Here is a 21,933-nt window from a genome sequence, read left to right as displayed (position 1 = left end):
CTGTAATTTTGTTCTTAGTCCACGTACGTTTTGATAAAATATTTTTATTTTAGAATTTAGTTTTTTGGTGGTTTAAATGTTATTATATTATGTCATTACATAATATAATAACATTTTATGCAGTTTGGTACACGTTTAATACATTTTTAATATAGTTTTTATATTTATTTTGGTTACATTGAAGATAGAATCAGAGAGAATGTTATTATACATATGTTAAACATATTCTTCTAAGACAAGCATTTTTATTTTACTAGATTACATGAGCGTGTGTGCCGTGTAGGTACTTTCAAATCAATTCTGCTTAATAAACTCCACATATTATGTTTCTGCTTATCATTTCTTGGTATTATTTATATCTTACCTGTTTTTATTACTTTTATTGTATTTTCTTGTAAGGTTATTAAGAGTTTTTGTAATAATATTTGCAATATAAATATATGTAAAAATATATAGTTGTCCTCTCCTAAGCACAAGCATCTGATTTATCAGAAAAGTGATTTAAATATTACATAATATTATGTAGTAAATATTGTAACGCTAAAGATGTTAAGAAATAAAAATAAATAAATATATTTTTTTTAACTTAATGATAGTAATAAGTTTAACTCATTAATTAAAATATTACAATTTGAGGTTGAACTAATTAAGTTAGATATAAAAACAGATATTATTATATTGAATACGTAACGACGGAAGTGCTTCGTCGATGGTATTGTATCTTCGTGACCGATCACGAGTAGATATTATTTTGTATACATAACGACGGCCGTGCTGCGTCCACGCATTACGTCGATATTGCGCAATAAATGTTGTGTGACCTATATATATATATATATATATATATTAATAATTATGGTTTACTACCTAAATAACATATTTTTATTAAGTAAGAGCATTTTGGTTTTGCTCATTGATCTTGAGGGCAAACCATAGACATATGAATATTATTAGACCTGCCCTAAGTGATTAAAAGCGTATTATCCCCACTCCCCATACCGGTTCCATTGGAGCCGGCTGGGCTCGCGTATCGCATCAAGTGAAATTTGAAAACGTGACGTCATCATTCTTGTGCGAACTATGGTCGAGACATCATCGGTTCATTTTACGAAATAACACGGCAAAATGTCGACTTGTGCTATGAAAACTTGTAAAAATAGATGTGAAAAAGAGAATAAACCCAATTGTCGTATTACATTCCATATATAAGCATTATTTTACTTTATTTTAAGCATATTCACATCGTATAATATGGACCAGTTGTAGAAACATATACTATCACATCGAGAAACGTCTGGACGCGAAACACAAAGCTGGTTGGTTGCTGGGAAGTAAATTATGAACATTTATAAAAGTGTCTTAACTAAATACTTAAACGAAATATTCGACTCTGAAAATAGAAGAAATTTATTTTGCCGAATTTGGACTTCGCAAATTTGTTCATAACGTGGCGAGTAATTTGCGCTCCCATGTAAAAATGTCTATTCATTCAAAAGCAGATTTTACTTTTAAGAACTAAATGGTGATATTATAATGCGAGATGCCTGTTTACTGTCAGATTGATTTATTGACGAATCACAGTCAGCTTTACCACCTTCGTTCTTCAACAGTTGATTTTACCCCTCGCCATTATCTTCTCGTCTATTATTTCCTATGTCTGTGGGGCAAACAGTTTTTTCTTAAATATACTTATTTATTTACAGTTGTCAGGCTATCAGGAAGGAGATTATATATGTGTACACCCTCATGGCCTATGTTTCTTTTACCACACTCTGTCTTTGCTGAATTTGTGTATAATTTATTATGTTGTCTTGTGTGGTGGTCATGTACTTGTTATGTTTTCATAAATGAAGTATTTGTGTGTATGAGGCCATTTTGTATTTTGTGAATTAATAGGCATATGTTGTATTCGTACAGTTTTCTAATTTTAAGTAAGTTAGTTTCTTGGTATACTCTTTTGGTGGGGGTATCTGGTCTATAGTTAAAAAGTTTTTTTATAACTTTATTTTGTATTATTTGAATTTCGTTTAGATATGTGATGTTTGTGTTTCCCCATATTTCTATTAGATAATTTAGATGGGATTGAATTAAACTAAAGTATAATCCCCTCTTTACTTGTATTGGTAGAAGATGGGCTATTCTACCAAATACACCAATTAGTGGGATAATTTTTTCTTTTACTTTTTGTATGTGGTGTTTAAAAGATAAGTGTTTATCGATATGAAGTCCCAGGTATTTTTCAGTATAAGATTGATCTGACCTCCTCTCTTGAGGAAGATTATAGCGTAGTGTGTCAGCCCAACATATAATACGTACATGCCACGTCCAATTTATAAGGGCATAATATAGCGTAATGTGTATAAGGCCTTATATAACACCATATCAGAAAGAAATCTCTTAAGAAAACAACAATTGTAATTTACTGAAGATATTTATTTGTTCACGCCCTATATATTTGGGCTTTCACACTTTATAACAAAGAGAACAGACAAATACAGAGCGCAGTAACAAAATATTGTATGACTATTATGAATGGCATATAATTTGAAAAACATGATTTTTATAAGTTGATAGATTTTCAACATCCTTGGTGTTAATGAAGTGCCGATTTATTGAACTATGCAGTATAACCAACACCTCTGCCATAGTTCACCTTAAGTGGTTCGCTACGTTTTGTGACTTAGCAAGGGTGTCCAGGTTCATCGGGTGGTGGGCTTGATCGGGAGAATCCAGCTTGACCTCTCCAACTAGACTCTCTGGACCCATAGTCTTGCACCGCTGCGGGAGGGATGGATTCACATATTCGTCACTCCTAGATTCCAAACAAACCCTCATACCTTTTTCCTTCCTAGAACTAGCTCTCCTTCTTTTCCTTAAAAATACCCTCCACACAGCATGTCCAAAGTTGTCATTGGCTTTGAGGAAAATATTTTTTTTCGAGGCCTCCTGTGAGGGCTTAATGTAAAAAAATCATAACCTTTATATTTAATTATTTATTTTAAAAATTTAAAATTTTAATGTTAAAAAAATAGTACTGATTACAATAAAATCATTAGCTGCTCCTCTCACTAGGGAATTCCCGTGTCGAGATAATTATGTCGGTACCTTTACAATTAAGTATGATAAATAAGTTTTTTTTAAATACAGGTGTACATATTGTAATATTTGATATATAAAACTACAGAATTATTACAAACATAAATCCTACAGTTATTCAAACAAAAAATACAGGAATATTGTGAGAATAATCCCGCTTGAACTTCTGACTTGTCCAGGCATTCTTATGTTGCCAAATATATTATCCTATGTGTCGTATATGACTTGCCATTTTAACAGTGTAATAAAAGCACCGAATACAACAAAATGAATAAATCTAACACTGGGGGTTTAAGGACCTATATACGGACTCATAAATCAAATTTGTACTTATGAGAGACAACTGCCTACCCCCTGCGCGATCTCAGCCAGAATGTGGAAAGGTACTGCAACACGCAAGGCCTGCGTTGGACAAACGAGAGTTGCAGAGGGGGACAGTTGCGATATAAATTGATATACTAAAGGCATTGGTTTTAATAGGTTATTTTTTGTTTGAGTCAGCATATGACGTATTAAAACAACCGTTTCGTGAATGTGAATGGTTGCAGATGGAATATGAAAAGGGTTTTTGTGTACAGTGAATTCATGTGTGATTTATTGATTTTTATAGCAGTAATAATATTATGGTTTTTCTCCACCACGACTAGGAATGGGTCATTTTAAATGTCGATTTCGAAAAAAGCTACATAAGATATGTGGATAAATGTTTCTCAATAAATGATAAAGTATTATTGCGTCAGAAACTTGAATTGAATGAACGGGAAAAGTTACAATGTGAACATGAATGCGGTTGTTGTCCAGTATAGGTAAGAGTGTCACTTTTAAATGACCTCTTTGAAAACATGAATAGCTGCAGTAGGAACATGATTAGGGTTTTAGTCTAGTATGGGTGCGGAAGTGCACTGTTAGAGATGACATGCGTGAGCAGGAGAAGTTACAATAGGAACATGAATGAGGTTTTTCTCCGGTATGGGTGCGTAAGTGCACTATTAAATATGATTTGTCTGAGCAGGAGTAGTAACAATGGACAATTTTTCTCCAATATGGGTGCGTAAGTGCCTAGTTAAACTTGATTTGAATGAACAGGAAAAGTTACAATGGGAACATGAATGAGGTTTTTGTCCAGTATGGGTAAGAGTGTGACTTTTTAAATTTCCCTTTCGAGAACATGAATAGTTGCAGAAAGTACATGAATAAGGTTTTAGGTTTAGCCCGTTATGGGTACGCAAGTGTCTCGTTAAATGTGATTTGTCTGAAAAAGAGTAGTTACAATGATAACATGAAAATGGTTTTTCTCCTGTATGGGTACGTAAGTGTACTGTTAAACGTGATTTGTCTGAACAAGAGTAGTTATAACGGGAACATAAATAAGGTTTTTCTCCACTATGGGTGCGTAAGTGCTTTATTAAATACGATTTGACTGAGCAGGAGTAGTTACAGTGGACACATGAAAACGGTTTTTCTCCAGTATGGGTGCGTAAGTGCCTAGTTACACTTGATTTGAAGGAACAGGAAAAGTTACAATGGGAACATAAAAATGGTTTTTCTCCTGTATGGGTACGTAAGTGTACTGTTAAACGTGATTTGTCTGAACAAGAGTAGTTACAACGGGAACAGGAATAAGGTTTTTCTCCACTATGGGTGCGTAAGTGCTTTATTAAACACGATTTGTCTGAGCTGGAGTAGTTACAATAGACACATGAAAACGGGTTTTCTCCAGTATGGGTACGTAAGTGCCTAGTTAAACTTGATTTGAATGAACAAGAAAAGTTACAAAGGGAACATGAATGAGGTTTTTGTACAGCATGGGTAAGAGTGTGACTTTTTAAATGTTCCCTTCGAGAACATGAATAGTTGCAGAAAGTACATGCATGAGGTTTTAGGTTTAGCCCATTATGGGTGCGTAAGTGTCTCGTTAATTGTGATTTGTCTGAAAAAGAGTAGTTACAATGGCAACATGAAAAAGGTTTTTCTCCTGTATGGGTACGTAAGTGTAATGTTAAACGTGATTTGTCTGAACAAGAGTAGTTACAACGGGAACATGAATAAGGTTTTTCTCCACTATGGGTGCGTAAGTGCCGTGTTAAATCTGACGTACGTGAGCACGAATAGTCACAATGGGAACATGAATAAAAGTTTTTTCGGGTATGGGCAAGAATGTGAATTTTTAAAGAACCCAATTGGGAACATGAATAGCTGCAGTAATAACATGAATAAGGTTTTAGTCCCGTGTGGGTGCGTAAGTGCCTTGTTAAATAAGATTGTTCTGAGCAACAGTAGTTACAATAGGAACATGAATAAGGTTTTTCTCCAGTATGGGTGCGCAAATGCACTTTCAAACGTGTTTTTTTTAAACAAGAGAAGTTACAATGGGAACACGAATGGGGCTTTTCTCCAAGGTGCATTATTATATCTGAAAAAATGGAGAATGCTCAATAAGTTGGTATCTATAATGAAACAAGGAAGTTCTTAAAACGTATTCGCATTAACAAAAATTAATTTCACCTGCTGTTCTTTCAGAGTGTTCTAAGCATTCCTTTTTAATATCTGACAGGTCTATATCTATTTCCGAATAAGGAATCCCCCCTCCATTTTCTTCTTGCGGTCCTGGCTCTGCCTTGATGGGTACAGTCTCTACAGTAATGCCACCTGTAACAACATTACATTGATAATACTATTGATATATACATTGATAGCTTTTATTACATTAAAAATTCGTCGTGGATCGGTGCTATTTACATGATTGTTGTTTGTATTTATTATTGGATTGAATCATATTTTTCACAAAGAACTTGCAGTAGCGGATTGGTTTATTTTATCGACATATTTTCTAAACAAATCATTAAAGGGGTGATATTTATTTTCCAAAGGGAAATAGACGTAAAAAAATACAGATAAATTAAGTAACTGCGACATGAAAATGTATATAACAAGATTGGTTTTAGAAAAAAAAAAAATCGGGCCGCTCGCAAGCTTGTGACATAGACCGAAGTCCAGTTGGAGTCCGTAAGGTCTCTCTACAATCTCTTTTACTTTTCACTAGGTATATAAAAATATTTTTTGGTTAATCTAAGTTAATTTCGTCGCACTTATGTTTGTACATACAAGTCGAAAAATGTTGTTTTTTAACAGTAAAAATATAGTAATCAGTAGTGAATGGTAGAAATAGTCGGGTACGTCTGAAGAAAGACTTAACGCATTATCTATGCAATGGAATGATATACGAAGTCGAATTAATGTCGATATATTGAGTTGTTTTCTTTAAACAGTAAAAATATGGTGTACAGTACTAAAAGGAAATAATGTCGGAACGCACGAAAAAAACAGGTCGCGATCAAGTGAAACAAATAAAATGTGTGGTAAAAAAAGGCGTAAATATAAAAAGCGCTAATAAATAATCACATTTTACGTCATCAACACAGAAGTAACGCTGTAAATATTCCTGGATTATTTCCCTTGAATTCCGAATATTAGTTTAAAAACTAATTAGAATAATATTACAAACACATTATAAATAAATCATTGCAATACAAGTCAATACAAAATAGGCTTCTAATTACGTCACGACTTTTTATCCAATCACCGCTCTACCCCCTGAATGAGCTAACCTTTTTTTTTTGTATTAGGCAATTCACCCTAAAAAGAGTGCTATGTGCCGTTAAAATTAGGGGAGATGGTTATAATTTTATGGGAAATCTATACGGGAATAGGAAATCTCAAATATTGAAGTCATTCAAGTCTATGAACTTGTATAGAACTGAGAAAATGCGAGAATTGTTAAGAGAAAGTAAATAAGGAATACTAAGGGGAGATTGGTGGGTGATTTTTATAAGTAAACGATAAATGCCTTTGAAAGATGAATGATTTTTACAATTAAAGAAAACATGATCAAGAGTCTCATTTTCCATGCCGCACTGGCAGAGTGGACTATCTAGGACCCGGATTTTAAACAAATGGGATGCAATGGAGCAATGACCAATTCTCATTCTCGAGATACAGGAAATAAATCTTTTGGATTTTTTCTTGCCGTGGAACCAAGGTTTACTTGGTATATGATTTTGTATTCCAGCATAAAAAGCACCAGTTCGGGTTTTCGTATTAGACCAATTTTCTTCCCAGGAGCGAATCATATTGGATTTAAGAATTGGGATGACGTCAGAGATAGGAATTCTAAAATCTAAAGGATTAGAGCCAGAAATTGTTCCAAGTATAGCTAGAGAATCGGCTTTCTCGTTACCCTCAATTCCCAAATGGCCAGGGACCCAAACCAATATTGTCTCGAAATTTAATTCATTTAAAGATTTAAGGGTGTTTCTGATATTATAAATAATATAGTCTTCTGGTTTATGGATATTTGAGGAAATTTTCAACACTGCGCTTAGTGAGTCAGTGCACAGTAAGGCTCGTCGAATATTGAAAAGCTGGATTTGGCTCAAAGCTTGTTCAATTGCGAAGCATTCTGCAGTAAATATAGAAATTTCTTTAGGCAATTTATAAGACAAATCTAAATCGAATTCGGGAATGTGTACCGCAGCTCCACAATCTTTGTTATCAGACTTAGAACCATCTGTATAAATGAGTGAAAATTCTGGAAACTTAGAAGATGTAATGTTTTTAAATTTTTCCTCAACATTTTGATTAGATGAGGTTAAAATATCAGTTCGGAAGTCTGAAGTTATAACATTGGGTATATAATTGATAGAATCAAATGGGATAGTGAAAATAGGAAGGATAGGATCTTTTTGTAGATTTTGGAGGGAAGAGGACAGAGATTTGAATGAAAGAAAACTTTTTAGAAGGAGAGGAAGTCGATTTTTATCTGTCAATCTTTTTTCGTTATTTAAGTTATTGAACAAATAATCAAGGCTTTGTTTTAAAGGGTGACGCGATACAGAAAAAGATTTAAAAATATATTTATCAGCCAGGAATTGTCTCCTCAGAATTAAGGGGGGATCAACACATTCTACCTGGAGAGAATTAATTGGAGAAGATTTCATCGCTCCAATAATTATTCTGAGCGCTTTCGACTGAATTCTTTCAAGTTTTTTGTCCAAATATTTAGGAAGAGGATTGAAAAGAAATGTTCCATAATCCAAATGGCTTCGCACTAGAGCACCATACATTAATTTAAGAGTAGTAGGACGAGATCCCCACCACACTCTGGAAACAGCTCGCATAATATTTAGCCCCTTTTCACACTTAGCCGAAATGTTCTGAATATGCGGGAGCCAGGAAAGTTTATGATCCAAAAGTAGTCCAAGAAATTTAATTTGCTTAACGATTTGAAGAGGGACATTATCAAAGCAGACAGAAAAGGGGGGTATTTTTCTTTTGCGCGAAAAGCCACTACTTTGGTTTTAGACGTAGCTAAATTCATCCCATTTGTCAACAACCACACTTAAATATTATGTAAAGCCAAATTCAATTCCTTCGCAGCGCGCGATAGATTTTTGTGTGATAAATATATAAGGAAATCATCAGCAAAATAAAGTCGCTTGATAGATGAAGGAATTACATTGTCTAAATCACTTATATATATATTAAATAATAATGGACTGATTACGGACCCCTGAGGTAACCCCTTCCATAGTTTGCGATTTATCGTTTTTGAGGAAAAGTGGATAATAATGGATCTGTCTGTTAGTAAATTAATAATAAATTGAACTAGTTTTAAGGGTATTTTTATTTTAATTAATTTTTCTTTCAAAATGTTAATTAATACATCGTCGTAAGCTGACGAAAGATCAAGAAATGTGGCCAGAGTGCAAGAATTAAGGGACTGAGATATACGGATGTCTGTTGTTAATACACTTAAATTATCTATGGTTGATTTCTTTTTCCGGAAGCCATATTGATTAGGAGAGATAATTCTGTTATTTTCAACAAACCATTCCAATCTGTTCTTTATCAAGTGTTCTGCTACTTTCATTAAACACGACGAAAGAGCAATAGGACGATAGGATGAGATTTCAGATGGATTTTTGCCAGGTTTTAAAATCGGAAGAATTTTTTGAACTTTCCAAACTTCAGGAATAAATCCCGTTTCGAACATGTAATTAATTAGGGATAAAAAATATTCAACCGACATGTCTGAGAATGCTTTAATGAAACTATATAAGATTCCATCAGGGCCAGGAGAAGAGTCTGGAAGGGAATTGATTACTCGATTTAATTCACTTACTGAGAAAGGAGAGTCTAGCCAGCTAGAGTGAGATGGATAAGAAATAAAGGAAGGCATTTCCTCACATCTGGCAACTGACGGAGGAGCTATCTTATCAGCAAAACCTATAATAATTTCTTCTGGAATATGTTTGGAACGCTGGGGAGTATATGACGAACCGAATTTTTTTAAATTGGACCATACGGATGACTGGGGAGATTCAGGAGACAAGCGTTCACAGAATTTTCGCCATCCAGACCGCTTTTTGTTTTTCAAAACGCGTTTCACTTCTGCCTGAGCGCGTTTCACAGAAAGGTAATTTTCGAAAGACATACATTTACGGAAAATGGAAATTGCTTCTCTTCTGGATTTAACGACACTAGTGCATTCTTCATCCCACCATGGGGTGGAATGTTTTATCTTAATGTTTACATTACGTTTTTTAAGTGTTTTTTCTGCAGCTTTTATTATCATGTTAGGAAATAATTCACATTGTAAACTAGTGTTGACAAGGGAAGACTTAGATGCTTGAACAATGGAGTCTAATTCTGAAGAAAAATTTCTCCAATTCGCGTCTTTCGTTTTAAATTTAAAACTATTTTTTATCGAAAAGGAATGCGTGGAAGATAGATGGTGGAAGGTAATTATTAAAGGAAAATGGTCACTGGAAAGTGGATCTTTAAGAATGTTCCAAGAACATATGGGAATCACCGAAGATGAGCAAAGAGATAAATCGACTGCACTTTTCCGATGTTGAGGGGCAGTGAAACGAGTTGGAGATCCATCATTTAGAATACATAAATTATAGGTATCCATAAATTCTAATAGATTATGGCCAGAACGGTTTGTTAACTCACTGCCCCAAGAAGGAGAATGAGCATTGAAGTCCCCAAGTATCATATACGGGGGACGAATCTGGGATATAAATGTTGACCATTCGTTTTCAACAAAAATTGTAGAGGGAGGGATATATATTGATAGTAATGTAATATCAGATACAACAGCTGCTACTATCTGAAAATTATTGGGGAGAGTGTTGAAAATAATTTGTTTAAAAGGGATAGAATTATGTATAATAAGAGCAGTGCCACCTTTGCCATCCAGTCTATCATGTCTTAGACAATGATATCCAGGAATCTTAAATTGGTATGAGGGTTTTAACCACGTTTCGGAGATGGCAGCAACTGAAATATTATGTTCATCAAGTAACTGTACAAGATCAATTTTGTTGGCGAATAGACTTCTACTATTCCATTGAAGTATTTTGCTCAGTTGTGGATACATCGGGAAGGCTAGAGAGTAAAGATTTCATATAATCGGCAGCGTTGGACGGTACTTTATTGTTATTTGAAAGGATCGTAATTAATAGGGTAATTAAAGTTTGAATAAAAGAAGAATTTTCAATCATGACTTTAGGTAAGATATCGGAAGTGGAACAGTTTTTTAAGGCAGTCCCATTGGGAGCCTGGGATTTATTATTCCCATTCGGGTTAAGTAAAAGATCATTATGTAGTTTTTTATCGAAAGAAGGAATAAATTTTTGATTAGATTTTATCGGTTTGAAAATTGTTTCTTTGTGGGAAGATGATAGAGGGGATTTAGGGGAAGAAAAATGAAAGATAGAAGCGTTAGACGTTATCTCTGCAAAAGATTTTTTCGTAGGAGAGAATAATTTAGAAGCCTGAAAGTAGGAAATGTTGTCTGCAGCCATTGACTGTTTGATATTTCTCTGTCTAGAAAACTCTGGACAGGCCACACTAACAGCAGTATGGTTGCCCTTACAATTAATACAAATAGGGTTATTCGTTGTATTTTGACACTGTTCAAAGAGATGATCCTCTCCGCAATGGAAAAAACGAGGAGGGGAACGACAAATAGGTTTTGAATGGCCAAAACGGCAACAGTTGAAACATTGGATCGTCGGGAATCTGTATACTTCAACGGGAAGAGCGTTATAATAAATAAATACACGGGATGGTAATGTTTGACCTTCAAAAGTGATAACAACGGATTGGGAAGGTTTCCATATAGTGGTGCCGGTGGAAGTATCCTTGAAATTCAAACGACGTGCTTTTAAAACTTTTGGAGTTAATTGAGAGTCATTAAGAGCGTCTACTATTTCTGTTTCTGATAGATCGGTTGGGATACCTCTTACTCTGCCCATTCTGGTTAAATTGAAAGTAGGTATGAAAGATTTAAATTTATTATTTGAAAGAGAACCTATTTTTTTAACAAAATTATTAGCTAATGTGGCGGATTTAAATTCTATGGATAGTTTGTATCGACCTTCCGGTTTTATTGATCCATTTATAATACCGAGGTTATTGAGTTTTGAGCTAAAAATAAATTTACCGAAATCCAGGGGATGAATTATTTTCCCCTGTTCAGTCCTTTGGACATTAACAATAAATGGAGCTGAAGATGAAATAGAATACATAAGCTCAATGGCTTTTGCTTCTGTAGGAATGGTATCATTATAACTTCCATGAGAGATTGGGGATTCGTTTGTTTGTGAAAGAGATTTAATTTTAGGAGGTACATTAAGACAAAGCGGAGGTCGTCGTTTTCGGGAAGGAATGGTTACAGAAGCTTGGGAATCATCAGAATCGTAGACTTCTGCAATATTAGAAATGGACTCAGGGTCAGGAGGTCGATTTTCATCCTCCTCCATTTCAACAAATTAAAAAAAAAATGAAACAATAAATACTATTTAAGAAATAATAAATGATAGAAATAATACACGCAACTGCGTCGCAAACTAATAATAGAAACAAAAATAATGAATACGAAAATGTAACAATAAATAAATCTTATCTGTACGCCGCGCCGCCGTCAGTCAGCCGTCAAACACAGAGCACTGGAAGTAAACACGACTGCACACTACCGAGGTTCGGTGACTACCTGAGCTAACCTTGTTAAATATATTTTCTAAGAACCTTGAGTATCGATAATGAAAGCAGAAAATTTTTTTAAACGAATTCAAACCAAAAATGTTACCTGCAGCAGTCTCGACAATACTTTCAGAGTGCTTCAAGCATTCCTTTTTAACATCTGGCAGGTCTATGTCTATTTCCGTATAAGGGATTATCCCTTCATCGTCTTCTTTGGGTCCTGGCTCTACCTTGATGGGTACAGTCTCCACGTTAATGCTACCTGGAATTAAAAAAACTATTTTTTGGATTGTATTAAATTGTTTATCGAAACTTTTGCAGACAACCTAGTTGAAGTAGGTTAGTGGGTAAAGATTCCAATTTTCTAAAAAACAAAATTTCGGAAATAAATCAAGGGAGTGATGTTATTTTCAACGGGGATATAGGCGTTAAAAGAAAAAAAATAAGGATGAAAAGTCATCGACCAACAAAGTTTTGACAGGGCGTGTAGATGTTTAAAAATGACACTAGAAATGACACACCAAAATGATTGGTTCCAAAAATTGGGTTTCTAAAACATTTATCAAAAAGAAAAAGCATTATCTCGCAGCCAAAGATCGCAAGATTCTTTTTGTTTTCACGTTGCTATGAAAGGAGCAAATTTGTTTCAAGATATTATGCTTTCGTATCAAAGTGACGGAATTAGATAGAGAGTTTTGTTTTGCCTCGACAGCTTGTTGCCAGCGTGACCAAAGTATTGCTTTCTGAGTGTTCCTACTGCAAACGGTTGCGTACCGTGTTTTTACGTCCGAATTACCTTATTGAATTGTGAACTACTTCTGCCCTCGCCAACCGCTTCGCTATCGATGCCATAGTCCACGCCCATGTGTTACAAAAATGTCGCACCCCTCGTGAATCCTGTAAAGCATGGAACTGTGACCGCGCTTAACCAGCATCATCTCATCTGTAGTATAGATGGGACTTCTCGAATCGAACCCTCCTATAACCTGCTGACCGTGATTTAAACCGCTGTATGTAGTATATAATAAGTAGTATAGGCCGAATAAACCCACTCTTTATCATAATTATTTGACACCACATGAAAACCTTAGTACTGATACGATCCCGCCTAGAATGAGAATTTTCTCTACCGAAGACAGCATATGTTAGTACATGACTTAAGAATGTACGAATAGTCGAGAACGTAATCAGATAAGTTTCCGACAGAGTTATGTGCTTCCATTAGAGAACGTTACAAGGGTCAATCGAATAAAGACTTTCTTAATCATTACAGGTAATATATACTTATTGGAGAACAAAAAAACATTTTATTTAATAATCTAAGCGAACTTTTGTAATAGAGAACGTGAGACGATTTGCTTCAGTGATAAAATGTGGTGAGGCAACAGCTTAAGGAATTAGGAACTATTTATTGTTTTGGTGTTCAATTCGTAGAACTCCATTTAATTTATTTAAATAAATTTAAAATAAATCAAATTTAATAATGTTATAATAATTATTAAGTTCTGCAAGTATTTCTGTTATTTTTACAGTTTTTAATGTGACAGCTGTTTCGGCTTTTGAGGCCATTATCAAACTGTGGATATGTCCACACGGCGACGACTTATTTATAGGATTTTATTTATCCCCACCCATTTAAATTTCTATAATGTTCAAAAATGATTCATTAAGAATTGGAATAACCAAAATATTTGGGAATCCAGCAGTGTTTGAACACCTGTTAAAATTAATGACGTAAGGGTTTTCTTAATTGTTGGTACGTGGGTGATTATTTTAAGGAATTATATTTTGGGTTTTTTGAAAATATTAAGCAGGGGAGAATTGATCATTTTTGTTTGATTATTAATTAGGGTTGTGTTTGGATCATTAGTTCTTTTATTTATCTCTAATTGTTCTAGTAAATTTAATGTAAAACCCTTTCTTTCTATGTGTAAAGGTTTAGGCTCGTTGTAGTCAAGCGGGACGTGGTTTTTCTCCGAGAGGTAAGCTGCGAATTTTGAATCAACTTTATAATTTTTATAGCAACGCATTTGTTCTTTGAATCTAGTTGAAAAGGCTCTCCCAGTCTGTCCAATATAAACGGCATCACAGTCTATATCAAGGCTGCCCAACCTTTTGAGCAGTTGGGCGAAATTGACGATTTTGAATCACTGGCAGGCCACCGAATACCTGACGGTTCCTATTTCCATGGGGGGGGGGGTTGTTAGAGAATTTCTATAAAACATAATTCCCCACAAAAAAAAAATCTAAATGAATGCTCCCCACAAAATATTTGAAATCCATGGGGGGGGGGTTGTTACGGAACTTCGCTGAGAAAAATTCCGCACACCCGAACATCATATGTGATTCCCCACAGCAATTTTTCGAATTCCATGGGGGGGGTGGCTACAGGATTCCATTTCGACGCAAAAAATATTATGTCGAAAACCGGTGTATTTTTGTTTCAAAAGTAAGTTCAACAGGTTAGATTTTTTCGTCGCTGATTCTCGTTCTGAGTAGCCTAAATAGCGATAAATCGCCGTCGTTGGCAACACTGGTGACCGCGCGCAAGCTGCATTGTTTGTTTTACCGCGGGCCCGCGACGCTTTTTCAAATTGGCGGGTTTTTTGAAAATGTTTCACGCGGGCCACTTATAATTCGTTCGCGGGCCACATTGTGGCCTGCGGGCCTGGCGTTGGGCAGCCTTGGTCTATATGGTCGCATTTTAATTCATAAATGCCGCTATTTTTAAGTTTAGGGATTTTACTTTTAGAGTTTTTGATGTTATTTCCTAAATTATTATTAGTTTTAAAAGCAATATTTAGACCACATTTTTTAATTTCTTTCGCTATTTTTAAAGATATTGGACCAGAAAATTCTAAACATGCAAATTTATCTAACTTATTATTACGTACCGGATATATTAAATTGATTTTATTTTTTATTTTTTCTTTCTTATAATTATGTCGATGTTATTTGCCTCGGAGCCGTTATTAACCGCGATTGTTTTGATTGTTTCTTTTTCTTTTTGATATGCTTTATTTTCTAAGGGAATGTTAATTAATCTATGTACCATTGAATGGTAAGCTGATAATTTATGGGACCAAGGGTGAGTTGAGTTTGCATTTATTGTTGTGTCGGTAAATGTTGGTTTTCTAAATATTTCGAAGATATGTTTATTATTATTTTTACCGATTGTTAAATCTAAAAAAAATATTTTACTGTGAAGCAGATTTTATTATTAATGGTGTTGGCCCAATTCGTAAAAATATCTAACTGTCGGTTGGTGCCTTTCCAACATATGAGAATATCATCTACATATCTGACATAGTATATAATATGTTTTGCTAAGGGGGATTGAAGAATTATGTGTTCAACATAATCCATAAATATCTCCGCTAGAAGCGGGCTTAACGGTGATCCCATGGTAAGACCATCATTTGGTTGGTAATAGGTATCGTTGAAAAGAAAGTAATTTGTTTCATTTAATTATTGAAGACAATATTAGCGATTTCTAAACGAAAATCTGAAACAGAAAAATCAGAAAAGGATACGGTCACATCTAGGACACGAATCACAGGAACCCAGGACCCAGGGTCCTGGGTTCGTGTCCTAGATGTGACCGTATCCTTTTCTGATTTTTCTGTTTCAGATTTTCGTTTAGAAATCGCTAATATTGTCTTCAATAATTAAATATTACAATTTGAGGTTTTACTCAATAAAGTTATTCCGAAAAATAAATAATTTGTTTCAACACAAATTTTTATGAGTTGGAATAACTCTTTTCTTATTACCGGGTAAATATTGCATTTTTCAAGGATGTTATCAATTATGACAAGGCATTCTTCAATGGGGATATTAGTAAAAAGGCTTTTTACATCTAGGGAAATAAATCGACAGTTATGTGGAAGATTAATGTTTTTGATTTTGTTAACTAGCTCTATCGAGTTTTTTACGCTATAACGCGGTGAAAATTTTGTGAATTTTTTGAAGAGGAAGTTAAGTTTTTTTGCTAAGCTTGCTGTAGGAGCATTTATAAATGATACAACGGGTCTTATGGGAATATTCTTTTTATGGATTTTAGGTTGGCCATACAGAGCTGGGGCTCTCGGGTTCATAACCCTGGCGCTTTTCTTTGACCATTCGGTGGGAAAAATGGCGTTACAACTGTTTATTAAGCTGTTAACATTTTTGACAATATTATTAGTGGGATCTTTGTTTAAATTTTTTAAAATCTTCTGGTACCAAGAAGTCTTCCACCTTATTTATATACTCTTTTCTATCAAGTATTACAATAGAGTTTCCTTTGTCAGCTTTTGTAATAGTTAAATCATTATTTTTAATTTTATCTTTAATATTGTTTAATATTTTAGTTTCTGAGTCGACAAAATATTTATTTTTAGTGTTAACCGTTTTGAGTTTTTTATTTAAGATATCTGCTGTGAAGTGTTTTGTTAAGTTGCTATTCTTAACTTTGTGCGGAGAAATTTCCGTGTCAATGGCTAATGATTCTATTTGTTTGCGAGTTACATCACTAGAAATTTTATATTTTTACTTTATTCCGTTTCAAATGTTGTATTTGTCAAATTCAAAGTTTTTTTGTAAAATTCAATGTTTTCCGTGACTGGAATCTCGGTTATTTTCTTAGTTTTATTTTTATTGTCTATTAGATTTTTAAGTTTATTTTGTTGCGTTTTAAATTTTTCAAATATGATTCCGTTAATATGTTCACGGGTCTCAAAATCGAGAGTATCAAATTCACACGGGTGAAGTTTAAAAGTTAATTCTGAGTGGATAACCTTGATGTAGTGAAGTAGTGTGTCCCGTTTCCGACAGCACTCCTTAGTCTCTTCCTTCAGCCATATCCTCTGTGCTCTTAGCACAGTGAATATGGCTGCCACAGACTTACTTTTGGTGGAGATCTGCACGAACTTCGGAATCACATTACACTTCAAACACTTTTGGTTAAACCACGAATTTTGTACTATTTTCCGATGTTTAAGTTTAAGTCGTCTATATAAGATCACAAGGGTGGCTCTATCAGCCACTTTTAGTTTATTTATTGTTTTGGTGTTTAATTCGTAGAACTCCATTTAATTTTTTTTAAATAGGAATTAGGATTAGGATTAAAATTAGGATTAAAATAAGGATTAAATAAATTAGAATTAGGATCAGATTTATAAAATTAGAATTAGGATTAAAATTGAATGGGGAACTGTTTGTGGGCATGGTACGTAAAATATTTCTTAGTTTCCTGTAAATTAAAGCAAAAATCAAAGGTAAAATCATAAATATCGATGAAAGACAAGAAGGGAAGTAGAAAACAAGCAACTGTCCTGACTGCGTCCATCTGGAAAACCTCTTTGATTTATGCAATGCAACTTACTAGTTGGCTGAACACTCTCGGCATTCTGCAAACATTCGTTCTTCACATCTTGAAGGTCGATTTGTATATCTGTATACGCCATTTCACATTCACCTTCTTCCTGCGACCATGGTTCAGTCTTGATGGAAACACTATCTGGGTTGGGAAGATCCATGGCACTGCTGTGATAGGGTACTGTTTTGTGATGGTAATTTGTTATCAGCTGAAAATAAACAAGACCCGTAACAAAACCTCTCTCCACAAACATTTTGTACAGTGTTTATATGAAAATAAAACCTATGTCTTTATTTTACCCATGTTTTTATTCCAAGATATATTAATTAAAAAGCATTAACTAGGTTTATTTTAAATACACAAATGAACAGAATGAATTAATTAATTAACAGAATTAATGACTTATTCCCGTCTTGACTTTCATATTACAAATAAAACGTTGTTGATGAAATGATAGACAGCCCCGGTGTTAAATATTGAAACAGTTTTCTGATTATTCCACATCCCAGCTCCTACTCAAATTATGATATCCCTTGTTTTTGTTCCTTTTCTAAAAGTCTTACCCTTAGAAGAAATGAGAAAAATAATACAGATGCAGACGTCATTTTTTTATATATTCGAATTTTCATCGTCGATGAGAGTGCTGGTTATTTCAATTCTCGTAACCATAATCTCGTTAAAAATCCATTAAACAGTGCAGTGATTGAAAACAGAGTTCGTTTTGTGATTAATGGTGATCGTATAATGTTGTACACCTAAACTATTAGTGAAGCACGGAATGTTCAAGAAACCAGCAGGACTTGAAAAGAAACAAACATCATCAACAGGTAAAGGCTTCTTTTCCATTCTCCTTGTTTTCCCTGTGAATATAACACGAAAGCTTGATCTTTTCTTTTCGTTTAAATACAGTCCATTTCAAATACCACAGAAACCATTCAAACCTTTTATATAAGCCCCAATAATTTTATAAAAGCCCCTTTGTAATTATGTACTCTAAGTATGAAACTAGATGCATTTATTTTTCATATACATTTATAATATTTGTCGTCCTTGTACCTACACTTTCATTTATCTTTCTATTGTCTCCACGGTATAAAGTGTATACAAGTGTTTATAATTTGCGTTTTGGTTTAGTTATGCATGTAAATATTCTTTAAGTATCAGAATACGTCTGTCTCGACACAGGTGTACCCTAGTGAGACATTTGTCGAAAAACACATTTAAAAAAACTTTACATTGATAAATAAAAAATAAATAAAAATATATATAAAAAATATAAAGCTCCGATAAAAATCAAAACTAAGTCGACTCGAAATATAATTAGGATTTTACAAAAGGATTTTTATTCTAAGATATATAATTATTAAAAACCATTAACTAGGTCTATTGAAACCATAAATTAACAGATTAAAGAATTAATTAACTTATAGAAGACTCATTTCCGAATTGAATTTCATATAAAAAAACATTTGTTTACGATATTAAAGACAGCCCCGGTTGACTTGGTGGACTAGTGGCATTGCATGTAGTAACGTTGCAAATGTATTCCTAAAGTTAATGAAAAAATATTGGTTTATGAATTTAAGGGTGAAAAATATACATGATGACTTGACGCCACAGACATATCTTGACGCCTATTATTGACTTTGAGCATAAATGCAAGACAAACGATGTTGTCGTAATGATTTTTACTAAATGGAATCAGGTAAGCTCTACTCTTTCACTCAGGTACGAGATTAAATTAACATACGAATCGCACGGTTTTATTGTGTGACAACGGCTGAAAATCGTGTACTCTCATCCTTCACCACACGTGTTTACCTGCTTGGTGTTGGGTAGCTCTATATGTTATAATACGAATGTTGTAAAATTTGACCAAACAAGTGTTAAGCGATATATTATTACAATAAACAGGTACCAATAAAGGAGTTTAGATGTAACTTAGTCAATATAACTAGAACCTACTTACGTAAAGGCGAAGTGTGGTGGTCACTTTCAAAGCGTTGAAGAAACGTCACTAGAAAATTAGAAGCTCCTCAATTATAAAAACTTAGCTTGAAATGTGTTGGTTATTGAAATAATCTCAAGTGACAAACATTTAACACCATTATTGTCTTGTAAGTTTTTAGATTCTCACGGCCAAAAGCATTTTTGTTGTTTGTTTTTGGGGTGTTGTGCCGTGTTGCGCTAACTCCTTCTTTAGCCGACGTTTCGGACAGCGTTGCAGTGTCCATCATCAGGGCAGATCCGGTAGATCCGACGACATCTTCGGATCTACCGGATCTGCCAACACGGCATAACACCCCAAAAACAAACAACAAAAATCCATTATTGTCTTGTTCGAGAGAAATTGCTTTTGAAGGGCGGTGCAATAATATTTACTGGCTACAAGAAAGTAGAGGAGACGTGATGAAGACACTGAATACCGCATACATACACCATTTACATTCACGGACTGACATTAATTTGACGTCCACTAGAGATGATCGATATTCCTGTCAAGTTTACAAGTAACCGGTTCCTTGGCGGTCACTGGAATAGCCAATTTTTGTAACTGGTTCCTTTTGGAATATTCATTTTTTTAAATTGAAAATCCATTAGAAAAATTGTTGAAAGGCAACGAAATGTTAAATTTTTGAGTGACCAGTGTATTTTTTCTCAAAATTTATCTAGATACAATCTTGTTTTACATGCCGCTAAGTATTGGCGAAACATTAGCCGTGAATAGCGGCTGATTTATTTGAAGTGGACACATTGATTTATATACACTAGATCGATAATTACCGCGTCAAAGCTTTGCCACTGCAATTAAGGCCACAGCCAACTTTTCCGCTAACGCCAGTTCAGTGCTCAGCATAAATAAACTACTCTCTAGATCGATATCTTCGGGCTTTTTGTATGGCGCCATTTTGTCACCCCCTTAACCACAGACGACCACAGATAAAACGGTCGTTTGGTCCAGACAGGTAAATATATCGTGGACCATAAATAAATCTCAAGGCCATTTAAAAAAAGTGTAACCATAAACAATATAACTACACCCAGCGAACATCGTTCATTCAATAGCCCACAAAAATTATATTTTAAAAATAAAAATATTGGAATGCAGGAAAGGGAAAATAAAAAAAACCCACAGCTATACACACATAAAAATACTTTTTATTTTCAAAAAGACAATGGACAGTAATACAAAACAGGGTCAGTACAATCGATGTATTGAGCATTGATTTATCATTGAAGTAGAAGATAAAACTAATATATCTAAACAAAACATGAAACAGAACAAGACACAGAAAAATAAAAAGTAACGGTCTCAACTAGGAATCGAACCCAGTCTTACTGCAACAACTTAGTAGGATTTAATTTGACCTTGCACAAAAATACAAGAATATATACACAAAATACATATTCAACAAATTTAAGTGTTCATTATTATTGCCACAGCACTAGAAGTTATTCAAATTCTCCTGCAAGGGTTTCATATAATTTCCACAGCTCTGTCGTCAGCAAACATCATGGAAAATGCTGGTTAAATCTGAATACTTACATGATGCAATTCTGGAGAGGTTTAAATGACCTTGTATGATGTAATCGTGGCTTTTTTTAGCAGTTTTAGCATCTTAATACGTGGTATTGTATCGCGTCGGAATACGGATAGGTCTGAAAAGGAAAATTAATTAAATTATTAGCCAATGAAGTACATTCAGAAATCAGGAACATTGTATCAAAGAACGAGAGGTTAGTACCTGTATTTTACAACGGGTTCGGGTCCTTCTTTCAATTGGTGGAGATAGACCGGATAACACACTTTAACACAACACGGCATTAATTTATCACCTTGAAGAATTCTAGCACGTAACATTATTTTTAGATGGGTGAATGAAAATTCAAAATATTTACGTAAAAACATCAACTGACTTTTCAACTTACGAAATGGCGTCTTGGAAATTACCGTTAATTTTTATCGGAGCATAAAGCATGCTTAGCTTCTCTTTCTGTTACACAAGTCGCTATGGTAGAGAGCGAGAGATCAAACTACAATTTTTGCTCTAAGCCAATGAGATCTGAGCTTTCAGCCACAACAGCTTTGTCTATAAGAATTTGGGTTGAGGATAACTCCTCCCATCAGGGTTACAAGGTCATGCGGGAGTTATACGCCCCTGGTGCTCAGTGAGATGCCGACCGAGTTAAACCGAGCGACACGCCGTCAAAACTATTTTCAAAATGGGTAAATGCGTCGTTAAAGAATGCAATTCAAGGTCACAAAAACATAATTAATCATGCGGAATTACTTTCCACTCGTAAGTTTAATGTTAACATATTCACATTAAGTTAAAAAACGCTAAAATTGGAATAAAATATCGAATACTATAAATATAGGTTCAGTGTTGCCACTAAAAATTCGTTTTGGTTTTCCCACATTAATG

The 21,933-nt window shown here is 34.3% G+C and overlaps 1 protein-coding gene across 4 annotated transcripts; it reads right to left on the bottom strand.

Annotated features, from left to right (window-relative positions):
* Positions 1–2,500: 2,500 nt before the first annotated feature.
* On the bottom strand, positions 2,501–19,951 carry LOC149415133 (uncharacterized). 4 transcript variants are annotated; one of them, XM_089643075.1, is made up of 6 exons: positions 19,889–19,951; positions 19,472–19,588; positions 17,513–17,714; positions 12,254–12,409; positions 5,602–5,745; positions 2,501–5,509 (listed from the first exon to the last, which is right to left on the bottom strand). In XM_089643075.1, exons 3-6 carry the CDS (start codon positions 17,664–17,666, stop codon positions 4,086–4,088), a joined length of 1,878 nt encoding a protein of 625 aa, XP_089499201.1. In that variant the 5' UTR covers positions 17,667–17,714; positions 19,472–19,588; positions 19,889–19,951; the 3' UTR covers positions 2,501–4,085. The 4 variants fall into 4 exon arrangements, with proteins under 4 accessions (XP_089499201.1, XP_089499199.1, XP_089499200.1 ...); XM_089643073.1 differs by having other exon boundaries at positions 19,472–19,927; XM_089643074.1 differs by having other exon boundaries at positions 19,476–19,927.
* Positions 19,952–21,933: the final 1,982 nt, after the last annotated feature.

Source organism: Hesperophylax consimilis, chromosome 19, assembly GCF_061612785.1.
Source record: "Hesperophylax consimilis isolate HC1 chromosome 19, BYU_Hcon_1.0, whole genome shotgun sequence".
Lineage (NCBI taxonomy): Eukaryota > Metazoa > Arthropoda > Insecta > Trichoptera > Limnephilidae > Hesperophylax > Hesperophylax consimilis.
Note: the sequence above shows the minus strand (reverse complement) of the source record. Positions and strands in the feature narration are given on the sequence as shown.

What these genes read in the sequence shown, in the direction of transcription:
- LOC149415133 (XM_089643075.1), bottom strand. Translation starts at nt 17,666, where the DNA reads ATGGATCTTCCCAACCCAGATAGTGTTTCCATCAAGACTGAACCATGG. An exon ending in CGAGAGTGTTCAGCCAACTA is followed by an intron (nt 12,410 to 17,512) that starts GTAAGTTGCATT and finishes TTTTAATTCCAG; the next exon opens with GTAGCATTAACGTGGAGACT. An exon ending in TATTGTCGAGACTGCTGCAG is followed by an intron (nt 5,746 to 12,253) that starts GTAACATTTTTG and finishes ATGTTGTTACAG; the next exon opens with GTGGCATTACTGTAGAGACT.